At 46.8% G+C, this 27,622-nt stretch overlaps 1 protein-coding gene across 1 annotated transcript in view; it reads left to right on the top strand.

The window, feature by feature from the left end:
* LOC140427733 (single-minded homolog 2-like) overlaps positions 1 to 27,622 on the top strand; it is a 180,295-nt gene that overhangs the window by 77,353 nt on the left and 75,320 nt on the right. Inside the window, exons 4-5 of the mRNA XM_072513334.1 lie at positions 8,105 to 8,213; positions 26,892 to 26,977. Coding sequence (XP_072369435.1) covers positions 8,105 to 8,213; positions 26,892 to 26,977 — 195 coding nt within the window. The remainder of the gene's footprint in view (positions 1 to 8,104; positions 8,214 to 26,891; positions 26,978 to 27,622) is intronic.

Here is a 27,622-nt window from a genome sequence, read left to right as displayed (position 1 = left end):
GGTAGACATGGAACGGATACATCCTCTTGTGGGTGAGTCCTGAACTAGGGGGCACTGTTTTAAAATTAGGAGTCACCATTATTGGATAGAGATAAGTAATTTTCTGCAATTTTGGAACACTACCTCAGAAGACAATGGATGCTGTGTCATAAGACCATAAGTCATAGGAGCAGAATTAGGCCACTCGGCCCAGTGAGTCTTCTCCACCATTCAATAATTGCTGATATTTTTCTTATCCCCATTCTCTTGCCTTCTCCCCATAACCCCTGATCCCCTTTTGATCAAAAACCTATCTATCTCTGTCTTAAAGACACTCAGTGATTTGGCCTCCACAGCCTTCTGCGGCAAAGAGTTCCACAGATTCACCACCCTCTGGCTGAAGAAGTTCCTCCTCATCTCTGTTTTGAAGGATTGTCTCTTTAGTCTGAGATTGTGTCCTCTGCTTCTAGTTTTTCCTACAAGTGGAAACATCCTCTCCATGTCCACTCTATACCGGCCCCGCAGTATCCTGTAAGTTTCAATAAGATCCCCCTTCATCCTTCTAAACTCCAACAAGTGCAGACCCAGAGTCTTCAACCGTTCCTTATATGACAAGCTCGTCATTCCAGGGATCATTCTTGTGAACCTCCTCTGGATCCTTTCCAAGGCCAGCACATCCTTCCTTAGATACGGGGCCCAAAATTGCTTACAGCTCCAAATGAGGTCTGTCCAGAGCCTTATATAGCCTCAGAAGTACATCCCTGGTCTTATATTCTAGCCCTCTCGACATGAATGCTAAAATTACATTTGCCTTCCTAACTGCTGACTGAACCTGCACGTTAACCTTAAGAGAATCGTGAACAAGGACTGCCAAGTCCCTTTGTGCTTCTGATTTCCTAAGCATCTCCCCATTTAGAAAATAGTCTATGTCTCCATTTCTCCTTCCAAAGTGCATAACCTCACACTTTTCCACATTGTATTCCATCTGCCACTTCTTTGCCCATTCTCCTAGCATCATTGAATATGTTTAAGGCAGAGGTAGATACATTCTTGTTAGACAAGGGAATCAAAGGTTATCGGGGTAAATGGGACTGTGGAGCTCAAAACACAAACAGATCAGCCAAGGTTTTATTTAATGACGGAGCAGGTTCAAGGAGCCAAATGACTTACCTCTATTCCTATTTCATAATATTTTACGTTCGTATGACAAAAATCAAATAAAGGCTTAGATTGTTTTACTGGATAGAATACTGGATATTTACACATAGACAATGGCAGCAGCCTTTGTGTAACCAGTGGAGACTGTAAGTCTCCTAAGTCCCAGAAAGGTATTGAGATGTTGGGTTATCAATGATTGTACATTAAACTGCCCATTTAGTTCCAAGATAAAAGAGCACTGGGCTGTCAATGATAGCTAATTAGCATTTCAACCTAGATACAGGGCCCAAGTGATTCACAGTGCCATGGCAAAGGATGTAGAGAAAGCCATTGTCCAAAGCCAAAGATTAGGTTACAGGCTTTTTTAGAATATCACTGGATTCAAAGATGCCAGACAATGCTTGGAATGTGAACATTAGCAGGTGATTAAATCTTTACAGATCCAGAGATGGGGTAACCCCAGGTTAAAGAGGTGTGAATTGTGTCAAGCCAGGACGGTTGGTAGGATTTCGCAGGCCAGATGGTGGGGGATGAATGTAATGCAACATGAATCCCAGGTCCCGGTTGAGGCCGTTACCCCATCTCTGGATCTGTAAAGATTTAATCACCTGCTAATGCTCGCATTCCAAGCATTGTCTGGCATCTTTGAATCTGTCTATATACATGTTTCTGGAACATACCTCTTCATTCACCTGAGGAAGGAGCAGCGTTCTGAAAGCTAGTGACATCGAAACAAACCTGTTGGACTTTAACCTGGTGTTGTAAGACTTCTTACTGTGCCCACCCCAGTCCAACGCCGGCATCTCCACATCATGACAATGTATCTATGTATGAAGAATGTTTTTTCAGTTGGTCTAAGAATAAGGAGAGGGACGGAGTAGTGGGGTACACGGTATATATCATTCTGTGGTTTAAAGTATAAATTGCCAACAAAGAGAGTGTTTAGCTAATAGTGTTTTTAGTTATTTGTTACAGGAAAGTTCTTAAACCTGAAATCCTGAAGTGGCATTCTTTCAAATATTAACTGGAAGTTTGAATCTTCTTTTAAAGTTTTCAGCCTCTATGAGGGTCTGTTAGCTGGCAGAGAAGATTCTAGGTGTTGTAACAGGAGCAAGTTGGTGAGCACATTTAAATGTTTTACTCACAATGACGCAGGGTCAGAGCACAGAAGATTTATTGCTTAAATAATTACATTTATAAGTAGAATATAATGGTTCGCTTGGGAAATAGAAATATACTGAGATGGCGGTTGTGGTACGTTGTTGAGTACAGCCATTTCCCGTAGCTACAATTGGGTGTAATAAAAATAGCCAAAGTTATAGTATAACTGCTAACATTTGTAAAGCACCTTCAACATAGAAAATGTTCCAAAAGATCTCCTTAAGAATATAATCAGATAATGACTGACACCAAACTAAAGATCAAGTTAGAAGGGTTCACTAAAAGCTTGGCCAAGGACAGGGATTTAAAAAAATAAATAAAGAATCTTTATTGTCACAAGTCGGCTTACATTAACACTGCAATGAAGTTACTGTGAAAATCCTCTAGTCACCACATTCCGGCGCCTGTTCGGGTACACAGAGGGAGAATTCAGAGTTCTCAGCTGGTACAGGAATTGAACCCGAGCTGCTGGCCTTGTTCTGAAGAAGGAGAGGAGATATTTAGTGTACATGACACACCAAGCGGCAGTGCTGGGGGCTGTCCCAGGGTGCGAGGGGATAGTGCTGGGATAGGCAAATCAAAACCAAGCTCCCGCAGTTGAGATTCTCGGTTTCGGGCTCTCGTGGGATTTCACACCCATGCTGCCATTTGCACCCGTGGTGAATGCAGGCATGAAATTCCCCTCAAAGCTTCTATCTCACATCCCTTGGGTGAGACATTAAACTGAAGCCCCATCTGCCCTCTCAGGCGATTTTTAAAAATATTATTTCATGAGATGTGAGCATCACTGGCCAGACCAGGCCAGCATTTATTGCCCATCCCTTAGCGCCCTCGAGAAGGTGGTGGCAAGCTGTCCTTTTGAACCGTTGCAGCCGATGTGGATAACTACACCCGCAGTGCTGTTAGCGAGGGAGTTCCAGGATGTTCATCCAGCGACAGTGAAGGAATGATGCTATATTTCCAAGTCAGGATGGTGTGCATCTTCGAGGGAAGCTTGCAGGTGCCCCTGCTGTCCTTCTCCTTCGAGGTTGTGAAAGTCATGGTTTTGATGGCGTTGTCAAAGAGGCCTTGGTGAGTTCCTGCAGTGCATCTTGTAGATGGTACACACAGTGCCACAGTGAATCGGTGGTGGAGGGAGTCAATGTTTAAGGTGGTGGATGGGGAGACAATCAAACTGGTTGCTTTGTCCTAAATGGCATTGTGCTTCTTGAGCACTGTTAGAGCTGCACTCATCCAAGCAGGTGAAGAATATTCCATCATATATTCCTGATTTTTTGAAGATGTTGAACATGCTTTGGGAAATCAGGAGTAAGTTACTCACCACAGAATTCCCAGCATCTGACCTGGTCTTCTAGCCACAGTAATTATATGGCTGGTCCAGTTCAGGTTCTGGTCAATGTTAACCTCCAGGATGTTGATAATGGGGGATTCCATGATGGTATTGCCTTTGAAGGGCAATTGGTGATTGTTGGATTCTTTGTGTTGGAGATGGTCACTGCCTGGCACTTCTATGGCACAAATGTAACTTGCCACTTATCAGCCCAAGCCTGAATGTTGTCTAGGTATTGTTTCATATTGACATGTACTGCTTCAGTATCTGAGGAGTTGTGAATAGTGCTGAACATTGTGCAATCATCAGTCAACATCCCACGTCTGACCTTTTGATGGAAGGAAGGTAATTGATGAAGCAATGAAGATGATTGGGCCGAAGATGCTACCCTGAGGAACTCCTGGAGTAATGTTCTGGGTCTGAGGTGATTGACGCCCAACCACCACAACCACCTTCCTTTATGTTAGGTATGACTCCAAGCAATGGAGAGTTCTCCATGGGTAGGTGTCAGCATCGTAGTGGCACTGAAACAGCTTGTCTAGGGGTACAGCTAGTTCTTGAGCACATGTCTTCGGTACTAATGCCGAAATATTGTCAAGGCCCATAGTTTTTGCAGCATCCAGTGCCTTCAGCCATTTCATGATATCTTGTGGAGTGAATCAAATTGACATCTCTAATGCTGGGGATCTCCAGAAGAGGCTGAGTTTGATCATCTGGCATCATTGGCACGTCTGGCTGAAGATTAATGCAAATGCTTCAGCCATATCTTTTGCACTGATGCACAGGGCTCCTCCAGCTTTGAGGATGGGGAAATTTGCGAAACCCTCTCCTCCAGTTAATTGTTTAATTGTCCACCAACCTTGATGACTGGATGTGGCAGGACTGCAGAGCTAAGGCCTGATCCAATAGTTGTGGGATCTTTAGCTCTGCCTATTGCATACTGCTTATGTTGTTTGGCACGCAAGTAATTCTGTGTTGTCGACTCACCAGGTTAACACTGCATTTTTAGGTATGCCTGGTGCTGCTCCTGGCATGCCCATCTGCACTTTTCATTGAACCAGGGTTTATCTCCCGACTTTATGGTAGATAGAGTGGGGGATTTGCCAGGTCATGTGGTTACAGATTGTGTTTGTGTACAATTCTGCTGCTGCTGATGGCCCATAGTGCCTCATGGATGCCCAGTTTTTCATTGGTAGATCTGTTCGAATCTATCCCATTTAGCACAGCGGAAAGTGCCACACAACACGATAGAGGGTATCCTCAATATGAAGACCGGACTTTGCCTCCACAGTGCGGTGGTCACTCCTATCAATACTGTCATGGACAGATGCATCTGCGGCAGGCAGGTTGATGAGGATGAGGTCAAATAGGAAGCCTCTTGTTGGCTTAGATATCACCTGCTGCAGAGCCAGTCTAGCAGCTATGTTCCTTAGGACTCAGTCAGTAGTAGTGCTACCGAGCCACTCTTGGTGATGGACATTGAAACCCACCACCCAGAGTACATTCTGTGCCCTTGCCAGTCTCAATGCTTCTTCCAACGGTGTTCAATATGAAGGAATACTGATTCATCAGCTGAGGGACAGCTGTAGATGATAATCAGCAGATTTCCTTGTCCATGTTTGACCTGATGCCATGAGAGTTTATGGGGTTCGGAATGGATGTTTAGGACTCCCTGGACAACTCCCTCCCAACTGTCTGGTGGGGTCTATCTGCTCGGTGGGACAGGACATACTCAGAGGTGGTGATGGTGACGCCTGGGACATTCTTTGTAAGCAATGATTCTGTGGGCATGACTATGTCAGGCTGTTACTTGATTGATATGTGGAATGGCTCTCACTATTTTGGCATTAGCCACAAGATATCATGAAGGAGGAGGGGTCGGCAGGTCTGAGTGTGGCACTATCATTTCTTGTGCCTCGATCGACGCCAGGTGGTCCACCAAGCTTCATTCGTTTTTCATGCTTCTTAATGGTTTGATTTTACTGAGTGGCTTGTGAGCCATTTCACAGACCAGTTAAGAGTCAACCAATGACTGTGCATCTGGAGTCATGTAGGTCAGATTGGTAAGGATGGCAGATTTCTTTCCATAAAGGACATCAGTCAAACAGATGGGTTTTTATGACAATAAACAATGGTTTCATGGGCATTATAATTGAGGCTGGCTTTTAATTCCAGATTTATTACTTGAATTCTAATTCCACCAGCTGCTGTAGTGGGATTTGAACCCATGTCCTCGGACCATTGGGCGGAACCTCTGGATTACGAGCCCAGTGACATTACCACTGTGCCACCACCTCCCCTAATGTAAAACATCCCATGGCACAATTAGAAGAAGAGGAATGGAGTTCTCCCACTGCTCTGAAATATTTACCCCCTCAAAAAGTATCACAAAAACAGGTTACCTGGTCATTATTCCTTTGCTGTTTGTGAGATCCTGCTGGGCACAAATTGACTGCCGCATTTCTTATGTTATAAACTGACCACGCTTCACAAGTATTTAACTGGCTGTTAAGCATTCTTGGACATTGTCTCACAGTGCCACGAACCCAGGTTCGATTCTGACCTTGGGTCAGAGTTTGCATATTCCCCCCGTGTCTGTGTGGGTTTTCTCCGGGTGCTCCAGTTTCCTCCCACTGTCCAAAGATGTGCAGGTTAGGTGAATTGGCAATGTTAAATTGCACCGAAGTGTCCAAAGATTGGGAGGGGTTACTGGGCCTTGGTAAGGGCAAATGCAGACTCGATAGGCCAAATGGCCTTCTTCTGCACTGTAGGGAATCTATGACATCGTGGGATCATTAGCTTTGCTCTATATATGTGATATGTTAGCTGTGATCAGTCTCACCAACTCTATTTCACAAGGTGGAGTGTCATCATGTTTTACTACCTTCTGCAGGTTGACCTGCAGTCACCTGACCCAGATTTTGGCTCTTCCCATAGAAATTAATGTTATCAATGAAGCTCTCATGTGATCAGATCCTTCCAAAACCTGCAAAGAACATCTACCATACTGGATAGTCTGCAGTGCACATAATTATTAAGCCAATGACAAACACCATCTTTGCAAGGGCCAACACCTCTCTCACTTTCCTTGTGAAAAGGCGGCAACATCTGGAACAGGAGCAGATTCTTCAGCAGGTGGTGAGATTTGCTCAAGTGTAAGGTGTCGAAGATGATACTAAAATGAGTATCCAAACTCATCATGTAACCTCCAAGATCTACTTGGACAGAAAAAGTTAGCGCTCAAACAGATGACTATTTAGATGCTTCCTGACCACGAGCACATTTTTATAAAGGGAAAATTGCATATGCCTTCATTCCTTCTCAATCTACAAAAAGAAAGAGTGGCTCGGTGCTACAGTAGTTAGCACTGCTGCCTCATTGTGCCAGGGTCCCAAGTTCGATTCCAGCCTTGGGCGACTGTGTGGAATTTGTACATTCTCCCGGTGCCTGCGTGGGTTTCCTCCGGGCGCTCCGGTTTCCTCCCACAGTCCAAAGATGTGCAGACTAGGTGGGGTTATGGAGATAGGACAGGGGAGTGGGCGTAGGCAGGGTACTCTTTTGGAGGGTTGGTGCAGACTCGAAGGGGTTAATGGCCTCCTTCTGTACTGTAGGGATTCTATGATTCTATGAAATGTTCATTCGGCGACTCTGCACGCATGCATTGTGATGATAGTTTAGAATTTAAGTTTGTGCCATGCATGATGAATCCTCACAGGAAATGTGTGTACAAAAGTCCCTTTGTTTTCCTCATTATAGCAGCAAAACACTTCATTTATTACAGCCAGCTGTGAGAAACCCAAACGCATTGACCCAAATTACAACCTCCCGCTTTTTGACAATGGACAAAAATCATGACAATTTGTTATTCCAAAACAAAAGATACATCCAATCTTCATCAAAAAGTCTATTTTAATTTGCCCAGTTAATAAACATGCTTTGTGAAACTGTCTGGAAGATTATGGGTTCCATTTCCTGTGGGCGTTGAATTAGTTGATTTCTACAATGAGCTTCTGGCCTTCTAAGCGAGGGACAGGGAAAAGTAAACCGCGACAGGGAAGGACTAAGCTTTCCTAGCGAGCCTGGAGTAGCAATGCTGGTCCCACAGGGAAAAATAAAGAAACTCGTTTTTAGCCTTCTCCTTCCTCTGAATCCCCCCCCCCCCCCCCCCCGAAACAGGGTGGACTGGCAGGAATCTCACTACTGCTTCCCCACTGAGGCTCAAATTCGAGTTGGTCCCAAAGAGACAATAGTTGAACTGGACCCTGTCAACTCTGGATGGGTGTCCTTGCCAATTACTCAACTGAGCAGGTAGAAATCAGGCTGGCTCCAGGGCGGGGGAATGACCCATGTAATTTTACCTGCTCATTCGTCCAGTTTCAATTTTTATTTTATAAACAAAGTCGGCAGAGCGGGTTGCCATAATCAACGTGTTGACATATGTGTGTCTAACAACGTCTGCCATGTTTTCATTACCAGGTGGAGCTAACTGGGAACAGCATTTATGAGTATATTCATCCCTCTGATCACGATGAGATGACAGCTGTCCTCACAGCTCACCAGCCTCTTCATCCTCATCTACTGCAAGGTACCATCTGATTGCCATTCGCTATAAACCGCATTTAATAAAAATCAATGCTAAATCAGGGCAGTGTTCCTCACACAGTCTTCAGTTGCTCACCAATTTATCAAGTCTTTTTCTAAGTGTTACGAGAAAAATCAAAGAAATTAGCCGGAACACTGTAACCAGATATTGACATAAACATGTTCCCTTGTTACTGCTACATTCAAGCTTTTATCAGGACCCAATACTTGGTGAACTTTGATTCACCATCTTGAAATTTAGCAGGTTCTCTTTTACAGTGCACCATCTAAAATGTTTATTACCTTCGTTCAGGGGGTCTTGCTCGTCAAATTACATTACCTCAATCAGTAGCCGCCTTACCTTGGAGTTTTGACTTTGAGTGTGTTTTGCTCCAGCAGAATGCCAAGTGACTGCTGTTTTGTCAGATCGGCTGTCCTGTGAGTGTGACAGTAAAGAAAGATTGATTCAGGCAGGAATGAAAGATCTTGTGGTGCTACTCAAAGCAGAGCAGAAGCCTCTCCTTGTGGTCTGGTCAGGAATTTCCCTCTAGCACAGATTACCTACTCTTTGTTATTTGTAAGGAGTTTGCAATGTGGCAACTGATCACTGCATTTCCATAGTTAGCAGCCATTGTTTCTCTAAGTAGTTCATCAGTGAAGTGTTTTGGGACTTTTCTGAATGGCACAATACGACGTTGGGCTGGACTCTCCGGACCTCCAGCAGCATATTTCTCGGCGATGCGCCGTTCGCTGCTTCCCGCTGCTCGTCAATGGGATTTCCCATTGTAACCACCCTATCCCACCGGGAAACCCATGGGCAGAGGTGTGCCACCAGTGGAAAAAGTGAATGACAGCAATCCAAGAATTCTGGCCATTATATAAATGCTAATCTATCCTTTCACAGATACACACAGATCGCATGCATTTGTATTTCAAGCATGAGAAAAATTAATTCAATTTGTTTTAAGGAAGACCTCCGCAGTTAAAAACAAACTGTGTGACATAGCAAAATTTGGCTGACAAACCCATTCATACCACATGTTGGAGTGTGTCTTAAATCAAAATCCAGCCCAGATTGAGAGAACAAGGTGTCCTTTCACCCGACAGCTGTATAGTAATTAGATTTGGAATAGTCTTGAAGCAGTGATATGAGGTCCATACTACCCAAGACCTAGGTAGCAAATTGGCCATTTTACTTTCTGCGAATGGTGTGCAAAATTTCTTCTCTTCCCGAATGCCTTGTCAATTTGTTTTTTGTGTGTGCTAATCAACCAAAAGGAGGTAAGTAACCGACAAACATTGTTGGAGCTGGACCAACAAGGAAATTCACCTGAGCTGGGAGTGCTGGACACACTGACCGAGATGGTCGAGAATGGGAAAACATTCAATCCCCTGTAATTGAAACGTCGAGGAGCATTCTGCTCATCTGAATAATTCAAGCGATGCCATTTAAAAAGAGAAATCAGGAAGCATTTTTTTCCACACATAGTCCAGCAGAAAATCTAGAATCTTTGCTCCAAAAGGATTTAGGTGTTGGGATTGTTGCAATTTTTAAGACTAAGGTGGGTAGATGTTTGTTGGGTAAAAGTATCAAGGAGCATTGGGTAAATAAGTTGAGGTGTGGACCAGCCATTGCATGTTGGAGAAGGCTCAAGGAGCTAAATGACCTACTGATTCCCATGTTCCCAAAGAGGGCTAATTGGGCAGAAAGAGGGAGAAAAGTAATGAAAACCGATCGCAAAGCGTTTTGTCTGAACAATATCCAGAGGAACAAAATAAGTATCTCAACCAGCAGCTTTTAAGTAATGTTCACTTATCTTTGAACTGACACTTTAAGAATTGGCAATCTCGCCTTAATCTTTTTCCGAAGAAGAGTCATAATGGACTCAAAATATGTTTTAACTTTGTTTCTCTCTCTACAGATGCTGCCAGTCCTGCTGGATTTTTTCAGCACTTTCTGTTTTATTTCAGATTGTCAGCATCTGCAGTATTTTGCTTTTATTTTAATCCTTTTCTTGTCCATTTCTGAATACTTTTCCTTTGATTCTGATGACATCAGTTAAGGGTACTCATTTAGACATATTACTGATTCCAAACATAAAGGGTTGGATTCCCCGCACCCCGACACTGAAATCGCAGTCGGCGCTGGGGCAGAGAATCCAGTATAACGTCGTAATCGGGACCGGCACCGGTTCGGCGATTCTCCGGGCACCGAAAAGCAGCGTCACCGGGGAGTACGCCGCGCTGCCGGGCACCATTGCCAGAGACCCGCTCCGACATCTTCCGCCCCCGACCGGCCGAGTTCCCGACGCCGTGGAACTAACCTTGTATTGCCAGTCAGGATACTCGCGTGGCGGCTGCAGACTCAGCCCGCCGCCGCCCTGGTCGGGGGTGAACCGATCGGAGGCCGGTGGGGGCTTATAGGCGGCCAGGGAATGATTGTGGGTGGTTTGAGGGTCGGGTGCGCGGCCGATTGGGGGTCTCTTTTTCGGGCCCAGCTCCGTGATCCGAGTCCACCATGGAGCACGGCACAGCCACTGGAGGCCGCCACCATGCACATGCGTGGCCTCTGACCCAGACGTGCGGGGGCCCGTATCTGCAGCAAAAGCTGTGAGATTTACTCTGGGTCCCTGCAGGGCTGGGAATTTGTGTCCCTTTAATCCAGGATTTTCAGGAGTAAAACCCCACCGTTTTGACACTGGCATGGGGACATAGTCTCAATTATGGAAAATCCAGTCCAAGAGCTTGAAATGGCTCTGACACTGATACTGTTTGCTGCACTGTTGATGCTTACTAGCAACAATTCCCTCCATTGCCAACTTCTGTAATTCCATTGTATCATCAGCATTCATAGTTGAAACAAATATGTATTCAAGTAAAAGCAGAAAATGAAAGAAAGCAACTGCTGATAGAACCCAAAAGAAGCATTCCATCTACTATATTAGCCTAAGGGTGGCATAGTGGTTAGCATTGCTGCCTCACAGTACCAGGGACCCAGGTTTAATTCCCCCCTTGGTGACTGTGCGGAGTTTGTACATTCTCCCCGGTTTCTTCCGGATGCTCCGGTTTCCTCCCACAGTCCAGAAATGTGCAGGTTAGGTGGGTTGGCCATGATAAATTGCCCCTTCGTGTCCCAAGGTGTGCAGGTTAGATGGGGCAGGGGAGTGCGCCGAGGTGGAGTGCTCTTTTGGGGTGTTGATGCAGACTCAATGGGCTGAATGGCCTCCTTGTGCACTGTAGGGATTCTATCTTTCTCTTTGAGATTATGGTTCATCTGCCATGCATTTGCAGCATAGTTCAACAAAATAAATACCTTTCTCTTTTCAGGTTTCCCAGCACTCTGTCCAAGTCATTCATCATTCTCTGGTCAAGTAGAATGGCAACTAAAACTAAACCTGGAACTTGAAAAATAATTACTTCGTATATTCATCCATTCTCTAATAATAGATTTTTAAAATTGTTCTTATATATCCAGCCGAGCAGGAATCTCTGGCCGACCATCAGGGAGGCAAAGGCTAGGGCATTGGCCCCTCTCCCCATGGACAATTCAGGCTGTTCCAAGACCCTGAAGACCGCCACTCGTGGGCACGGCTCCACCCACTACACCCACAACCCTGGACATGGACTCAAAGAAGGCGGTCCAGTACCCGATCACTCTGGGGCAGAACCAGAACATGTGGGTGTGGTTGGCCAGGCCTCCTTGACACCGTTCACATTTATCCTCCACCTCCAGAAAGAACCCACTCATGCGTCTTCTCGTCAAGTGAACCCTGTGCATTACTTTCAGCTGAGTTAGGATCAACCCTGCGCATGAGGAGGTGGAGTTCGCCCTAAGCAGTGCTTCACTCCAGATTCCTCCCCCTATCTCTACGCCTAGCTCTTCCGCCCATTCTCCCGCTTCTCGTCCAGTGGTGACCGTACTTCTTCCAGTAGTCATCCGTACATGTCAGCGCAGTTGCTGCCTCCTAGTTTGCCCGCAGTCAGGAGTCTGTCCAATAGGAAGTATCCTGGTAGCTGGGGAATGTTGTTGTCTACTTTTGGAGAAAGCTCCTTCGCAATATGTATGGCAACTCATTCCCTTTCAGGAGCTGAAGTTTGTCCGTCAGTTCCCCCAGGGTCGCTAACCTGTCGTCAATGCATACATCCCCTACCATCAAGGGCGCCTACCGTTCCATCCCCCGACCGCACTTTGCGAAATCAGACCATAAGACTCCCGGCATACAAGCAGGAACTCAAGCGGGAGAATCCAGCTAAGAAGGTTGTGCAGTGCTGGTCCGAGGAGACTGAAGAGCTCTTACGTGACTGCTTAGAGACAGTGGACTGGTCCATATTTAAGAACTCAGCGACCAACTTAAATGAGTATGCCACCACCGTCACAGACTTCATCAGCAAATGTGTGGACGACTGCATGCCAAAGAAAGCAGTACATGCGTTCCCCAACCGGAAACCATGGCTCAATCGCGAGATTGACTCCCTACTGAAGGACAGATCTGAGGCGTTCAAGGCAGATGACCCTGACCTATACAAGAAATCCAGGTACGACCTCCGCAAAGCCATCCGGAATGCCAAGAGAGAATATCAAACCAAGCTAGAGTCACAGACAGACTCTCGGCGGTTGTGGCAAGGACTAAACAACATAACGGGCTACAAAGGGAAGCCGAACAGTATCTCTGGCAGCAGCGCACCACTCCCCGATGAACTCAATGCATTCTATGCTCGGTTCGAGCAGGTAACCAACAATCCGCTGGCGAGTGCCCCAGCAGCCCATAATTCACCCATACCCACCATCACAGCTTCCGAAGTCAGATTGGCCTTCCTGAAAGTGAACCCTCGGAAGGCGACGGTCCCAGACGGGATCCCTGGTCGTGCACTCAGAGCCTGCGCGGACCAGCTGGCAGAGGTATTCACGGACATCTTTAACCTGTCCCTACTCCACTCCGAGGTCCCCACCTGCTTCAAGAAGACCACCATCATACCGGTACCAAAGAAGAACCAGGCAACGTGCCTCAATGACTACCGACCAGTGGCCCTGACTTCAGTCGTAATGAAGTGCTTCGAGAGGTTGATCATGAAGCGCATCACCTCCATACTCCCAGAACGCCTTGATCCACTGCAATTCGCATACCGCTGCAACCGGTCCACATCAGACACCATTTCCCTGGCCCTACACTCATCCCTAGAGCATCTTGAAAACAAGGACTCCTATTTATTGACTACAGCTCCGCCTTCAACACCATAATCCCAGCCAAGCTCATATCAAAGCTCCAAAACCTAGGACTTGGCTCCCCTCTCTGCAACTGGATCCTCGATTTTCTGACCAACAGACCACAATCAGTAAGAATGAACAATAACACCTCCTCCACAATAGTCCTCAACACCGGCGCCCCGCAAGGCTGCGTACTTAGCACCCTACACTACTCCCTGTACACACACGACTGCGTGGCAAAACTTGGTTCCAACTCAATCTACAAGTTTGCTGACGATATGACCATAGTGGGCTGGATCTCGAATAACGATGAGTCCGAATACAGGAGGGAGATAGAGAACCTAGTGGAGTGGTGTAGCGACAACAATCTCTCCCTCAATGCCAGCAAAACTAAAGAGCTGGTAATTGACTTCAGGAAGCAAAGTACTGTACACACCCCTGTCAGCATCAATGGGGCCGAGGTGGCGATGGTTAGCAGTTTCAAATTCCTAGGGATGCACATCTCCAAAGATCTGTCCTGGTCCACCCACGTCGACGCTACCACCAAGAAAGCACAACAGCGCCTATACTTCCTCAGGAAACTAAGGAAATTTGGCATGTCCACATTGACTCTTACCGACTTTTACAGATGCACCATAGAAAGCAACCTATGAGGCTGCATCACAGCCTGGTATGGCAACTGCTCAGCCCAGGACCGCAAGAAACTTCAGAGAGTCGTGAACACAGCCCAGTCCATCACACGAACCTGCCTCCCATTCCATTGACTCCATCTACACCTCCCGCTGCCTGGGGAAAGCGGGCAGTATAATCAAAGATCCCTCCCACCCGGCTTACTCACTCTTCCAACTTCTTCCATCGGGCAGGAGATACAGAAGTCTGAGAACACGCACAAACAGACTCAAAAACAGCTTCTTCCCTGCTGTCACCAGACTCCTAAATGACCCTCTTATGGACTGATTTCATTAACACTACACCCTGTATGCTTCATCCGATGCCAGTGCTTATGTAGTTACATTGTATATGTTGTGTTGCCCTATTATGTATTTTCTTTTATTCCCTTTTCTTCTCATGTACTTAATGATCTGTTGAGCTGCTCACAGAAAAATACTTTTCACTGTACCTCGGTACACGTGACAATAAACAAATCCAATCCAATCCAATCAGCATCCCTTTGTCGTGTCTCTACCGTTTAAAGATGACATCTAGTGTTGCCAGGGTGTGTGTGTGTGTGGGGGGTGGTATTTATGGTTCTTGCAGATGGGGGCCATGGCAGACATTTCTCTCAGTGATGCCTGAGCTGGTTCCACGTTCTCAGCATAGACACCGCATCTGGCTCCTTGAGTATTTGGCTGGGGGTATGGGGGGGAATGGGAGTGGGGCCATGGCCCCCGCCCAAGGGGAAGTTCCTGTGCAGGAACTCTCCTCCATCTTTAGCCATTCCGCTCCCAGCTCTCCGACCCAGCCCTGCACTCTCTCTGCGATGGCTGCCCATTGGCCGAATTGGAGCTTTGGAAGGGCCAGGCCTCTTATGTTTCTCCTTCTTAGCAGTACGCTCTTGTGGATTCTAGAGCTCTACTCTCCGCCCCCCCCCCCCCCCCCCTCGCTCCCCTCCACACACACACTCAAACGCCATGATTGATTTGTTTGGTTTAGTGAAGAAAGCCTTGCGGATGAATTTCGGGAGGGATCTGAAAAGGATGAGGAATCTGGGAAGCACGTTCATCTTGATCGTCTACACCCTCCCACCAGGGAGAGCAGGAGCGAGTCCCACCTCTGTAAGTCTCTCTTTATCTTTTCCACCAGACTTGACAGGTTCCATTTGTGGATCCACGTCCAGTCGTGGGCTAATTGGATCCCCAGGTGTCGGGATTTGAACGGAAAGTTTCCCAGCTCTGATTCTCCGCCTCCCCCTGCGGGTTCTCTGGGAATATCTTGCTCTTGCTCAGGTTGCGTTTGTAACCTGAGAAGGCTCCAAACTTCCCGAGGAGTTCCATTATCCCTCCCATGCTGTCTAGGGGGTTTGAGACGGAGAGGAGTAGGTCATCTGCATAGAGTGAGACTCTATGCTCCCAGTCTACTTTCTGGATGCTGATCTGAGAGCTATGGCCAGTGGCTCAGTTGCCAGGGCAAATATAGCATGGATAAGGAGCATTCCTGTCTCTTGTCTCTGTGCAGCTGGAAGTGTCCAGAGCTGGTGGTGTTCATCCATACGCTCGCCATGGGAGTGCTGTACATTAGTTTCACCACGAGGCGAACCCTGGCCCAAACCCAACCATTCCAATACCTCAATGAGGTACCTCCATTTGACTCTGTTAAAGGACTTCTTTGCGTCCAGGGAGATGATCACTCCTGGTTCTCCTCCCTGCATGGGGTCATGAACATGTTCAGCAGGCGTCTGATGTTCACCGTTAGTTGTCTGCCCTTGATAAAGCCCATCTGATCTTTCACGACTACCTCCGGCACGCAGCTCTCTAAATCACCTCTCCAGGGCCTTTGCCAAGACTTTGGCTACAGTATTCAGGAGTGAAATGGGTATGTATGAGCCACACTCCGTCAGGTCTTTGTCTTTCTCAGGGATTAGTGATATCGAGGCCTGCGCCAAAGTAGGCGGCAGGGTCCCCCTTGATAGTGAGTCATTGAGCATCTTCCGCAGGTGCGGGACCAGTGCTGCCGCATATCTTTTGTAGAAGTCTACCAAGAATTTGTCGGGAACCTGTGCCTTCCCCGCCTGCTTGGAGTTAATGCTCTCCACAACTTACCCCAGTTTTAGCAGTGCTTCCAGTCCCTGCTTCCATTCCTCCGCCACAACTGGCATGTCCAGTCCGTCAGGAAACTGCCTCATCTTCAAGTCCCCCTCCAGGGGCTCGGAGGTGTACAGCTCCGATCGTAGGACGCAAAGGCCTCATTGATCTTGTCCGGCTCCGTGACTAGTCTGCCATTCTTAACTTTCACCTGCGCTATTTCCCTCGTGGCTGCTTGCTTCCTCAGCTGGTGAGCCAGCAGGCGGCTAGCCTAGTCTCCATGTTCATAGAAGTTCTCGGTCCCCAGTGACTGGCAGAGTTGGTGCACTACTTTCCCAGTGGAGAACAGGTTAAATTCCATTTGTAATTTTTTTCCTCTCCGCCAAAAGTTCTACAGTCGGGGTCATAGAATACCACCAGTCAACCTCCAGTTTGGAGTCAACCAACCCTTGACTGGCCACCCTCTCCTTTATGTTGTTGCGTGCCCTGTACGCTATTATTTCCCCCCTTACCACCGCCTTCCGTGCCTCCCAGAATGTGAAGGGTGAGACATGCCCATTTTGGTTGCAGGTTACATATCCATTGATGGCTTCTGATATTCTTTCACAGAGCACCATGTCGGTGAGGAGGGCTGTATTCAGCCTCCATGGGGGCACTGGGCCCGGCCCGTCTCCAACCTCACATCAACATGGTGTGGAGCATGGTCAGAGATTACTATTGTGGAGTATTCCACTCCTACTACCCTTGGAAGCATTGATTTAGCCACTGCAAAGAAGTTGATGCGGGAATATATCTTGTGGACATGGGAGAAGAAGGAGAACTCCTTCTCCCTTGGGTATGTGACCAACCCCCCCCCCCCCCCCCCATCTGCTCCATAAAGGCTTTTAGTTTCCCTTGCCATAGCCAACTGTTTCCCCAATTTGGGGCTGAATTTGTCCATCCATGGGTCCTGTACACAGCTGTAGTTCTCCCACATGATGAGTTGGTGGGTGTCTATGTCTGGAATTGCTGCCATGATCATTTTGGTAAAGTTTGTATCATCCCAGTTAGGGGCTTACACATTCACAGGACACCACTGACCATGACGTACTGTCCCCTTGGGTCTGTCACCATAGTCGCCACCATAAAGGTCATCCTCTTATTAAATAGTATGGCCAACCCCCCAACCCTCACCCTGTAACACTCTTGGTACGTCTGTCCTATTCAGCTTTTCTTACCCTCAGTCGGTCCTTCTCCCTCAGGTGTATCTCTTTGAGGGAGACTACATCGGCCGTTAGGCTTTTCAGATGGGCAAAGTCTCTGGATCTTTTCACCGGGCTGTTGAGCCCCTGATGTTCCAGGTGACTATCCTGATGGGGAGTTTATAATTTCCTGGCTAATTCGCGAAGAGGGATGTCAGATTTCTCCCAGAATGATTTTCCTTTCCTAGACACCCTTATGAAATGAAAATCGCTTATTGTCACAAGTAGGCTTCAAATGAAGTTACTGTGAAAAGCCCCTAGTCGCCACATTCCGGCACCTGTTCGGGGAGGCTGGTACGGGAATTAAACCATGCTGCTGGCCTGCCTTGGTCTGCTTTAAAAGCCAGCGATTTAGCCCAGTGTGCTAGTAATTCTTAGATATCATTATTCTTAGATATCAATATTAACGATTGGTCTCCCATAAGTACCAGTGATTCCTCTAATATCATACCCCTTTGAATAATCTCGGCTACCAATTCTGCAATTCCAATATCCATCTCCCTGTGAAAAGTGAGGTAATTTCTTAAGCTCTTCCCTCATTCTCCGAAACGAGTGTTTATCCTTCCCCAACATACTTTGACTAGTTTTCCCACTGACATCACTGTAAAATACCTTTCTAAAGCAGTATCTGCTTCTACATTCTTCCTCTCAGCTTTGCTAATCTTCCTTTCTTGTAGCTTTCTGATTTTCTCTGCACTCTGGTTTGGGATTTTTTAAAAATCTGCTTAACATTGGAACCCATTTGATTTTGTTTTCTTATCTCTGGTCCAGCATTCCAACCACTGCCTTGGTCCAGTTTTTTTTTTTTAATTCATATTTGGGGTGGCTAGGTTAGCATTTATTGCCCATCCCTAGTTGCCCTTCAGAAGGTGGTGATAAGCTGCCTCCTTGATGTGTACGCACACCCGCAGTTCTGTTTAGTCCAGGCCAGTAATTAAACCTGGATTTTTTTTTAGTCTCTCGCGTTTAGCGGTAAATCACATGGCACCTCAGGAAGTCTAAAGCATTCCAGTCAGAGGTGGGATAATGGAAATATCAAAGTAAGAAAAACATTGGGCAAGGAAGACAATGAGCTCTGTGGATTCATAACACTCAGAGATTATATCAGACGTAAACTAAGGTCTAATCAAAAATAATATATGATCAGTGCACACAACGTTAAACCTCTGAGTTTCAAACCTCTGGTTTAGAACGGCAAGGTAGTTCAAGCTGAAGTTACTTAGCTATTTCATGTTTACAATTCAGGTCAGGTGTTCGCTATATTTGCAGTAGTGGGTTATGGGAGATATTGGACAGATTCCTTATTCTACTCGGTAACCAGCACAGTTCTTGTCACATCTGATTCTAACCCAGCAGCGACTTTAAATTTTTTTCCCTCGCTTACTTCCTTTGAACTAAAAGAAAGATATTTGCGGAAGTGGTGAGAGGGATAATTGGGTCAAGTTGACCCGAGTATTTGAGTAACAAATCTCCAATTGGAGTCGAAACTCCGGAAAATACCAACAAATTTGGTCAGTGAATACAGCCAATCTCCAGCACCTGTTCTTTCTTTTTTTGGTGCCAATTAGAATCAATCAAATTAATAACAGAGTGTCCCTTAAACACCTGTTCCTGCTTATTCCAGTGCCTTAATGCTGCGGCATTGTGGGTCTAATCCTATCGGTGGGATTCTCTGACCCCGGGCCAGGTTGGAGAATCAGCCTAGGGGGGGAACGCGATTCACGCGATGCCACTCCGACACCGGTCCACCGATTCTCTGGTGATCAGAGAATTGGTGGCATTGGCGTCGAGTGTGGCACCGGTTGGGGGCCGCGTGTGTTGGGCCGAGTGGCCGCTGAGATAGGCCGAGTCCCGCCGGCGCCATTCACATGTGGTCCTACCCGGAGGGATCTCGGCGTTCATCCTGCGGGGGGAGGCCTGGTGGGGGGATGGGGCATCCAACCCCAGGGGGGATTCCACTGTGACCTGGCCTGCGATCGGGGCCTACCGATCGGCAGGCCGGCTTTTCCTGGTGGGAGCCTATTTTACTCTGCGCCGGGCCCCTGTAGCTCTCTACCATGTTGCGTTGGGGCCGGCACGGAGAAGACAACCTAGCGAGCATGCGCGAGTTCGCGCCGGTCGTAACGCACATGCCCAGACCCGCTGCACCCGTTTGACGCCAGTATCGGCAGCTGGAGCTGCGTGGGTCGCTCCAGTGCCATGCTGCCCCCCTGTAGGGCGCAGGATCGCTGCTCCTGGGGGCCTGTTGACGCCGTCGTAAAACGCGACAACACTTACGACGGCGTCAACACTTCGCCTTAGGATCAGAGAATCCTGCCCTATGTTCTTACTGTTACCCCATCATTCACCACAAAATAAATCTCAGTTGAATAAACAAGCAACAGTAAAATTTACTGTTTGGTGTAACTATGATTCCAGAACTGAGCAGCATTTAAGCAGAGGAAAACAAGTGACCAAAGATCTTAAACATAAAATGCCTTACTGTTTTATTGAAACAATAAAATAGTAGCTTTGTAAAGGCTTTCGCAAAATATTAACCAACAAACCCATTTAAGCTGGAACCTATGGTAAGCTAGATAACTTTTGTTTTTCAAAAAAGAGTTTGGAGAGTCATGTCATAGAATCCCAACAGTGCAGAAGAAGGCCGTTCGGCCCATCGAGTATGCACTGACCCTCCGAAAGAGCACCCTAACCTAGGCCCACTCCCCCATCCCCATAACCCCACCTAACCTTTGGAGACTAAGAGGCAATTTAGCATGGCCAATCCACCTCACCTGCACATCTTTGGTCTGTGGGAGGATATCGGAGCACCCAGTGACGGGAGAACGTGCTCACTCGGCACAGTCACCGAAGATCGGAATCAAACCCAGGTCTCTGTCATCTGCAAATGCATCAAGAAAAACAAGGCCCTACCACTGATTCTGGGGAACTCCGCAACACACCCTTCCTCCAGTTCAAAAAACCGATCATTACTCTCAGTTTCCACTCAACCAGACAACTTTGAATTCATGCTGCTTGTTGCTTTTATTCCACCTGCCTCAAGTTTACTGACAAGCTTATTATGTGGCATTTTATCAAATGCCTTTTGGAAGTCCATGTACACACATCAGACACATTACTCTCATCAACCCCTGTTACCTCACCAAAAACTGTGCAAGAAGCCATTCTCAGATACACTTTAAGAGCAATTGGCACAGCTCACGTAAAAACAGATATCCTCTGTTCGCAAGAAAATAACAGGACTGATATTACTCCTCCAAATTGGCACTCATGCAAGAGAGGAGTGCTGGGAAAAGAGGTCATTGTACATATACAACTTGGCAACATTTATGTAAGGCAGAATATAGGTGGACAACATTTTTTAATGAATTAATCAAGGAACAAGTTATTTGGGTCAGAAATATTGTATGAAATCATATCTAATTATATGATAGAAACAGGCCTCTCAGTTCTCCTGGTATTCATGTTCCAAGCGTTCTCCCACCCAGTTTCACCTGCCTTTAATAGCATCCTTCTATTCCTTTCCTCCTTGTGTACTTATCTACTTTCCTCGTAAAATATTTGATCCTATTTGCCTCAGATCACGTACAGCTGAGCTTTATCTTGTTTATTTTCTCTTTATATCCTCTTTCCTCAAATTTAAAAATTTCTGCTTATATGAGCAGCTTTTGACAAAAAGATGTAAATATGCAATCTATGCTTTAAAATTATAAATCCACTTACAATTTCACTAAGCTTACAAGATCTTTTTCCAAAGTTGAGTACATTACATGACCAATCAAAGTTGACATTATGAAACTGTAAAACAAATACATGGGCAAAATTCTCCATTTGGGAGATGTTGACACTGGGGCTGAATTGCGTGCGGTTTGTGTTCCCGTGGAGGGCGCAATTCGGGATGCAATTCAGGACATGCTAATGGGACAGCTCTCTGCTGGCGCATACTTCGCGCAATCCTAACTACTGGGGCTGGAGTTAGCTCGAAGAACCTGGCAGCTGGAGCAGCTTCTAAGCGCCCCACTTACCACATGCACACTGCAACCACTAAGATGGCCACAAAGATGTCCACACCGAGTAGTTCAATGAAAATTAGTTTATTTACAAAAACTAATATATACATCACACGGTAGTTTCCAACTGGGTCTGCCTTGCCAGTGTCTCACTGGCCACCTTTCTATATCATATAACTAGACTTTTTTTTAAATAACTTTACAGTGCCCAATTAATTTTTTCCAATTAAGGGGCAATTTAATGTGGCCAATCCACCTACCCTGCACATCTTTGGGTTGTGGGGGCGAAACCCACGCAAACACGGGGAGAATGTGCAAACTCCACACGAACAGTGACCCAAAACCGGGATAGAACCTGTGACCTCGGCGCCGTGAAACAGCAGTGATAACCACTGCACCACCGTGCTGCCCATACAACTAGACATTGATTTGAAGTTCCCCATAAGAAACTTGTGGGTTATAACAATGGGCATTATCAGGGTTGAAAATTGGTTGCGTAAATGTTCTTTATTTGGCAGGCTATTCAAAATCCTATACCTGAGCAACATTTTGCTGGGATTTGAATGGACTAATTGGTTTGAATTAATTTGTTTGAAAATCTCTGGAAACAACCAATTAATTTGAAATTCTTGAAAAAGAGATAAAATGCATTCTGATTTAACAGGCAGCAAAATTACAAATATATTAGAAATAAAAGTAGAAGACGCTGGAACACAAGTCTTCAGTGCTATTGCCGGAATATTGTCAGGGCCCATGTATCCAGTGCCTTCAGCCGGTTCTTGATATCACGTGAAGTGTATTGTATTGACTGAAGACGGGCATCTGTGATGCTGGGGACCTTCGGAAGAGACCAAAATGGATCATCCACTCGGCACTTTTGGATGAAGATTGTTGCAAATGCCTCAGCCTCATCATTTGCACAGATGTGCAGGGCTCCTCCATCATTGAGGATGGGGATATTTTTGGAGCTTCATCCTCCATTGAGTTGTTTAATTGTCCACCACCATTCACGGCTGGATGTGGCAGGGCTACAGAGCTTAGATCTGATACGTTTGTTGTGGAATCTGTCTATTATTTGCTGCTTATGCTGTTTGACACGCAAGTGCTCCTATGTTGTAGCTTCACCAGGTTGACACCTCATTTTTCAGTGTGCCTGATATTGCTCCTGGAATGCTCTCCTGCACTCCTCATTGAACCAGGGTTGATCCTCTGGCTTGTTGGTAATGGTAGAGTGGGGATATGCCGGGCCACGAGATTGCAGATTGTGGTTGAGTTCAGTTCTGCTGCTGATGATGGCCTACAGCACCTCATGGATGCCCAGTCTTGAGTTGCTAGAACTGTTCAAAATCTATCCCATTTAGCACGGTGGTAGTGCCACACAGCAGGATGGAGGGTATCCTTGATGTGAAGTCGGGACTTTGTCTCCACAAGGACTGTGCGGTCTACCGATACTGTCATGGACAAATGCATCTGCAACAGGCAGCTTGGTGAGGATAAAGTCAAGTATGGTTTTCTCTCTTGTTGGCTCCCTCACCACCTGCTGCAGTCCCAGTCGAGCAGCTGTATCCTTTAGGACCCGGCCAGCTCAGTCTTTGTGGTACAACCGAGCCACTCTTGGTGATGGACATTGAAGTCCCCCAATCCCCCAATTCTGTGCCCTTGCCACCCTCAGTGCTTCCACCAAGTGGAGTTCAACATGGAGGAGCACTGATTCATCAGCTATGGTGGCCTCAGCAGAAGGTTTCCTTGCCCATGTTTAACCTGAAGCCATGAGACTTCATGTGGTCCAGAGTTGACGTTGAGGATGCCCAGCGCGACTCCTTCCCAACTGTATACCACTGTGCTGCCACCTCTGCTAGGCCTGTCCTGCCGGTGAGACAGGACATACCCGGGAATGGTGATGGTGGTGTCTGGGACATTGTCTGTAAGGTATGATTCTGTGAGTATGACTATGTCAGGCTGCCGCTTGACTAGTCTACGAGACAGCTCTCCCAACTTTGGCACAAGCCCCCAGATGTTAGCAAGGAGGACTTTGCAGAGTCGACAAGGCTGGGTTTGCCGTCGTAGTTTCCAGTGCCTAGATTGATGCCTGGTGGTCCATCCAGCTTCATTCCTTTTTCATGTTTTGTCGCGGTTGACTACAACTGTGAATGGCTTAGGCCATTTCAGAGGGCATTTAGGAGTCAACCACAGTGTATTGGATTCCCCTACCAGAAAACAATAGTCTCATTACGCTAGGAATTACTTCTGGAATTTTCACCTCCTCAGCGAAGTTACTCCTCAGCCCCACGAAACTCAAGTTAACCCTTTTATCTGTATCATGGAGTGAGTTGAAAGGATGCCTGTTACAAATCCAAAACTATATTTTGTGAATGTTGACTTATTTGCAAAATAAATTTGATATTTTAACTTAAAATCTAATACTTTACCAGTGTCAAAGACTGCAGTAAGAGCACCCGGAGACACACCATTTGCACTGACAGGGTTTCCTTTCATTTCTCAGGTTTGTTACCAAAATCATTATCATAGGGTGCGATCGATCGGCCATGCTGTGCCCGAAAAGCAGCTCGCTGCAGTGTGGCCGATAGAAGGCGGGAGACACCGCTCCTGGGATCTACCCAGTTCGCAAAGCCTCGCAAGATCTAATGCGATCTCGTGAGGCGTTGCAGTGTGAATCCCAGCCATGGCGTTGGGATCTATCTTGTTCACCTCGGAGACCTCGGGCGAGTGCCGTTCAGCACTGGTCCCCACAAATGGGGACCCGCTGGAACGGCACTCGTGGGGGTCCCGAGGGGATCGGAGACCCCCAGGTGCATGCCCTTTGGGCAGCATGGTACCCTGGCATTGCCAGCGTGGCACTCTGGTACTGCCAGCCTTGCACCCTGACAGTGCCACCTGGGTGCCAGCCTGGCACTGCCAGTCAGCCCAGGTGGCACAGCCAACTGGTAGGGGCACCACAAGGGTGCTCGGTTGGCATTGCCAATGTGCCAAGCTGGCATTTTATGTGTGCTGGCGATCGGGCCGGTTGTGCCCTTCCCGGGTGTTTGGAGGGTGCGAATGGTAGTGGTGGGAGGAGGGGGAGAGGGGGGGACACTCCCTCCCCACCCCTCCCCTCCCATTGGGGCATTGGGGGGTAGACCTACCCATGGTGCATTGGGGCCTGGCGGGGTTGGGGGTCACGTTGGTGACCTCGTAGATCAAGACGCCATTGCTGCACTGAGGAGTTCCGGTGAGCAGAGCTCCTCAGTGCACTAAACAGGGCTATGTGTGGCCTCGGCCACATGTGCCGGCTTAGGCCATTTATCTAACGCGGGTGGCATTTTATAGCCATGTGTTTCTTGGCGTTGTGAGCTCCAGGAAACACGTGGCTAAACGCGCTCTCTGTGGGACTTTGTTTCCGTTTAGTTGAATCCCACCCTATATCTCAACACAAGGATCGACACTATCAAAAGTGTAGGGAATTGTATCATGAGAGTGATCTTGGTGAAATTCGCCTTGAGAGGGTTGGTACAAGGGTTCTTTAGGCGGTAGCAACCGTTCTTCGACTTTCTGGCAGAACGATAGACATTGGTCAATGGCAGCAGCAGCTCGAGGGGTGGAGGGGGGTGTTTACTTTATTTTTGTTTATGTTATTTACACTGGAGGGTCTGAGGGGGTGTATACGCCTGTTGTCTTAAGTCGGGGTGTTAATGTTAATTTATTATTTAGGTACAGGGGGGAGGGGTTTGGGGGGTTGCTTTTTTAGATTGTGTTTTGTACTTAACCCTGTTGGGTTCTCTTTTCTTTCTCATTTTGTTATTGATATTTTATGAAAACCTTTCATAAAAATTATTTTTTTTTAAAAAAGAGAGTGATCTTGGTACAGCAGCTGAAATAGTTTAAAGAAAGTTAGAAAACACCCGAGGACAACAGAAAGCTATGAAATGTAATTTCTCTGCCTCTCTTGATCATTGTCAGATTGACTAGAGGATATGTGGGGCGGGATTCTCCGATAATGGGGCTAAGTGTTGACGGCGTCATAAACGCTTCACAACGTTTCACAACGTTTCACAACGGCGTCATCTGGCCACTAGGAGCAGCGATCCCACAACCCACAGAGGGCCAGCACGGCACTCAGCTGCTGATACGGGTCACAGCGTGGGTGATGCGTGTCCGCGCATGCGCGCCACGGCCGGCGCGGTTCCACGCATGTGCGTGGGTTGCCGTCTTCGCGCCGTCCCCCGGGCAACATGGCGGAGCCCTACAGGGGCCTGACGCGGAGGAACATAGACCCCCACCCCCCCCCCCGGAATTAGGTCGCCCGCCGATTGGTAGCCCCCAATCGCGGGCCTGACCACCGTGGAGGCCTCCCTGGAGTCGGATCCCCCTCCCCCCCACCAGGACGGCCCCCGCAGCTAGAACGCCGAGGTCCCGCTGGGTAGGACCACACGCGAACGAAGCTGGCGGGCACACGGCCCGTCGAGCGCGGAGAATCGCCGGGGGGGGCCGCGTTTAGCGTCGCGAGATTTGCCCCCCCCCCCCCCCCCCGGCGATTCTCCGACCCGGCGCGGGATCGGAGAATCCCACCCAGGACACCTATCAGTTTTATCATTGCCAAATTGAAACAATTTCCATGTTTGTTTTGTACTTCGTTGTTGTAAAATGGAATTTATGATGACAGTACTTTTTGTTTTTAAACATCTACTTCACAGTCTTTGAGAGCATCCCTCATGAAATACTTTCCAAATCATGTCAGTGATAATTTTCATCTCAACCATCCTTTTCTTAAATTTCTGCAAATAAAATCATTGCATTAAAATATGTAAAAATATCAATGTTATTCACAAGATTCATTCTTACCCATAAACGTACCTTCAACAACTTCTACCACGATGCATCTCGTCAGACCTTTGAAAATCTTCTCCACTTAATTTTGCCCTTTGTATTCTCTTCCATTGATCACAGTAACGGCTTCTAAATAAAATTTAAATTGTCCGCATGCATCAGTCTCTCTCCTAGCCACTAATGTGCGCCTACCCTTTACCATCCAACATGGATTCCTGAATTTCCCAGCTACATTCTGATTGATTCTTTCCAATATTTTAATTTAAAAATATATAAATCTATAGAGTTACTGGACAGCTAGAACTCAATAAATCATAATGTCCTTTACAATATTGAACAATATATCCCAGTCTTACACCCAAGACTGGAAAATAATCCCAAAGCGACAGTCCTGTATATTGCATATGGTAGGGCATTTTTCAGCTGCATATTTGAAGATAAAAACCCAACATCCCTTCTCAAACAACAAAGGATGGGCAATACATCTGACCATCAGTCACATCCCCAGAACAAATAATAAATATTATATGAGAAAACACTTTGATTTGTTTTTTCTTACTGCGTTACAATAATCCCGTGCGTCATTGTACAATAACATAGTGTGATTTATTAGGTTATCAACGTTCTGGTATAATAGCATTGTTCTCTGTTCCTTTTCAGAATACGAAATTGAGCGCTCCTTCTTTCTACGTATGAAATGTGTTCTGGCCAAAAGAAATGCAGGTTTGACTTGTGGTGGTTACAAGGTAAGAAAATCTAGACAATCATTGAAAGAAGCGCACACAAGTACTGGCACCAAGAGCTCTCTAATTTGTGATTCTATGAGTCTTCCTTTTGGGATAATTGAGACAAGTTCACAACACTCTTGTGCTGAAACAGGAGTGGCGGGCGGGAGTGGTGACAAATATTATTTCAAGAAATACGACAAAGTGATAACACTATCTTTACTTAAAGTTTCAAGCAACTACAACAACAATTAACTTGCATTTATATGGTGCCTTTATGGTTCTGAGGCACTTCACAGGAGCAAACAGAATTTAACCCTGAGTCACAAAGGGAGATATTATGAAAGAGCAGAGGTAGGTTTTAAGGAGTGGCTTAGAGGAGGAAAAAGACTTGCGGTTGGGGGGAATCGCATGGGGGTGGGGGGGATGTAGTCAGAGTGGTGGGAGTTGAGGGGTTGGGGTGTCCCATGGCAGGTGTAGTCAGGGGTGAGGGAGTCCCCTGGATGTTCAATGTGGATCTGCACAATAATTACTCAGAAGTTCAAGGATGTTTTCATTCTTCCAACTATTTCTTGGTAACTATTGGTCAGAACCATTCAAAGTTTGCGATTTAAATTGCATTTTACAGATGGGTCCCAAACAGGGCAATTACCTAGAAGTACTTTG

The sequence above is a fragment of the Scyliorhinus torazame genome, chromosome 8 (assembly GCF_047496885.1).
Source record: "Scyliorhinus torazame isolate Kashiwa2021f chromosome 8, sScyTor2.1, whole genome shotgun sequence".
Taxonomy (NCBI): domain Eukaryota; kingdom Metazoa; phylum Chordata; class Chondrichthyes; order Carcharhiniformes; family Scyliorhinidae; genus Scyliorhinus; species Scyliorhinus torazame.
Note: the sequence above shows the minus strand (reverse complement) of the source record. Positions and strands in the feature narration are given on the sequence as shown.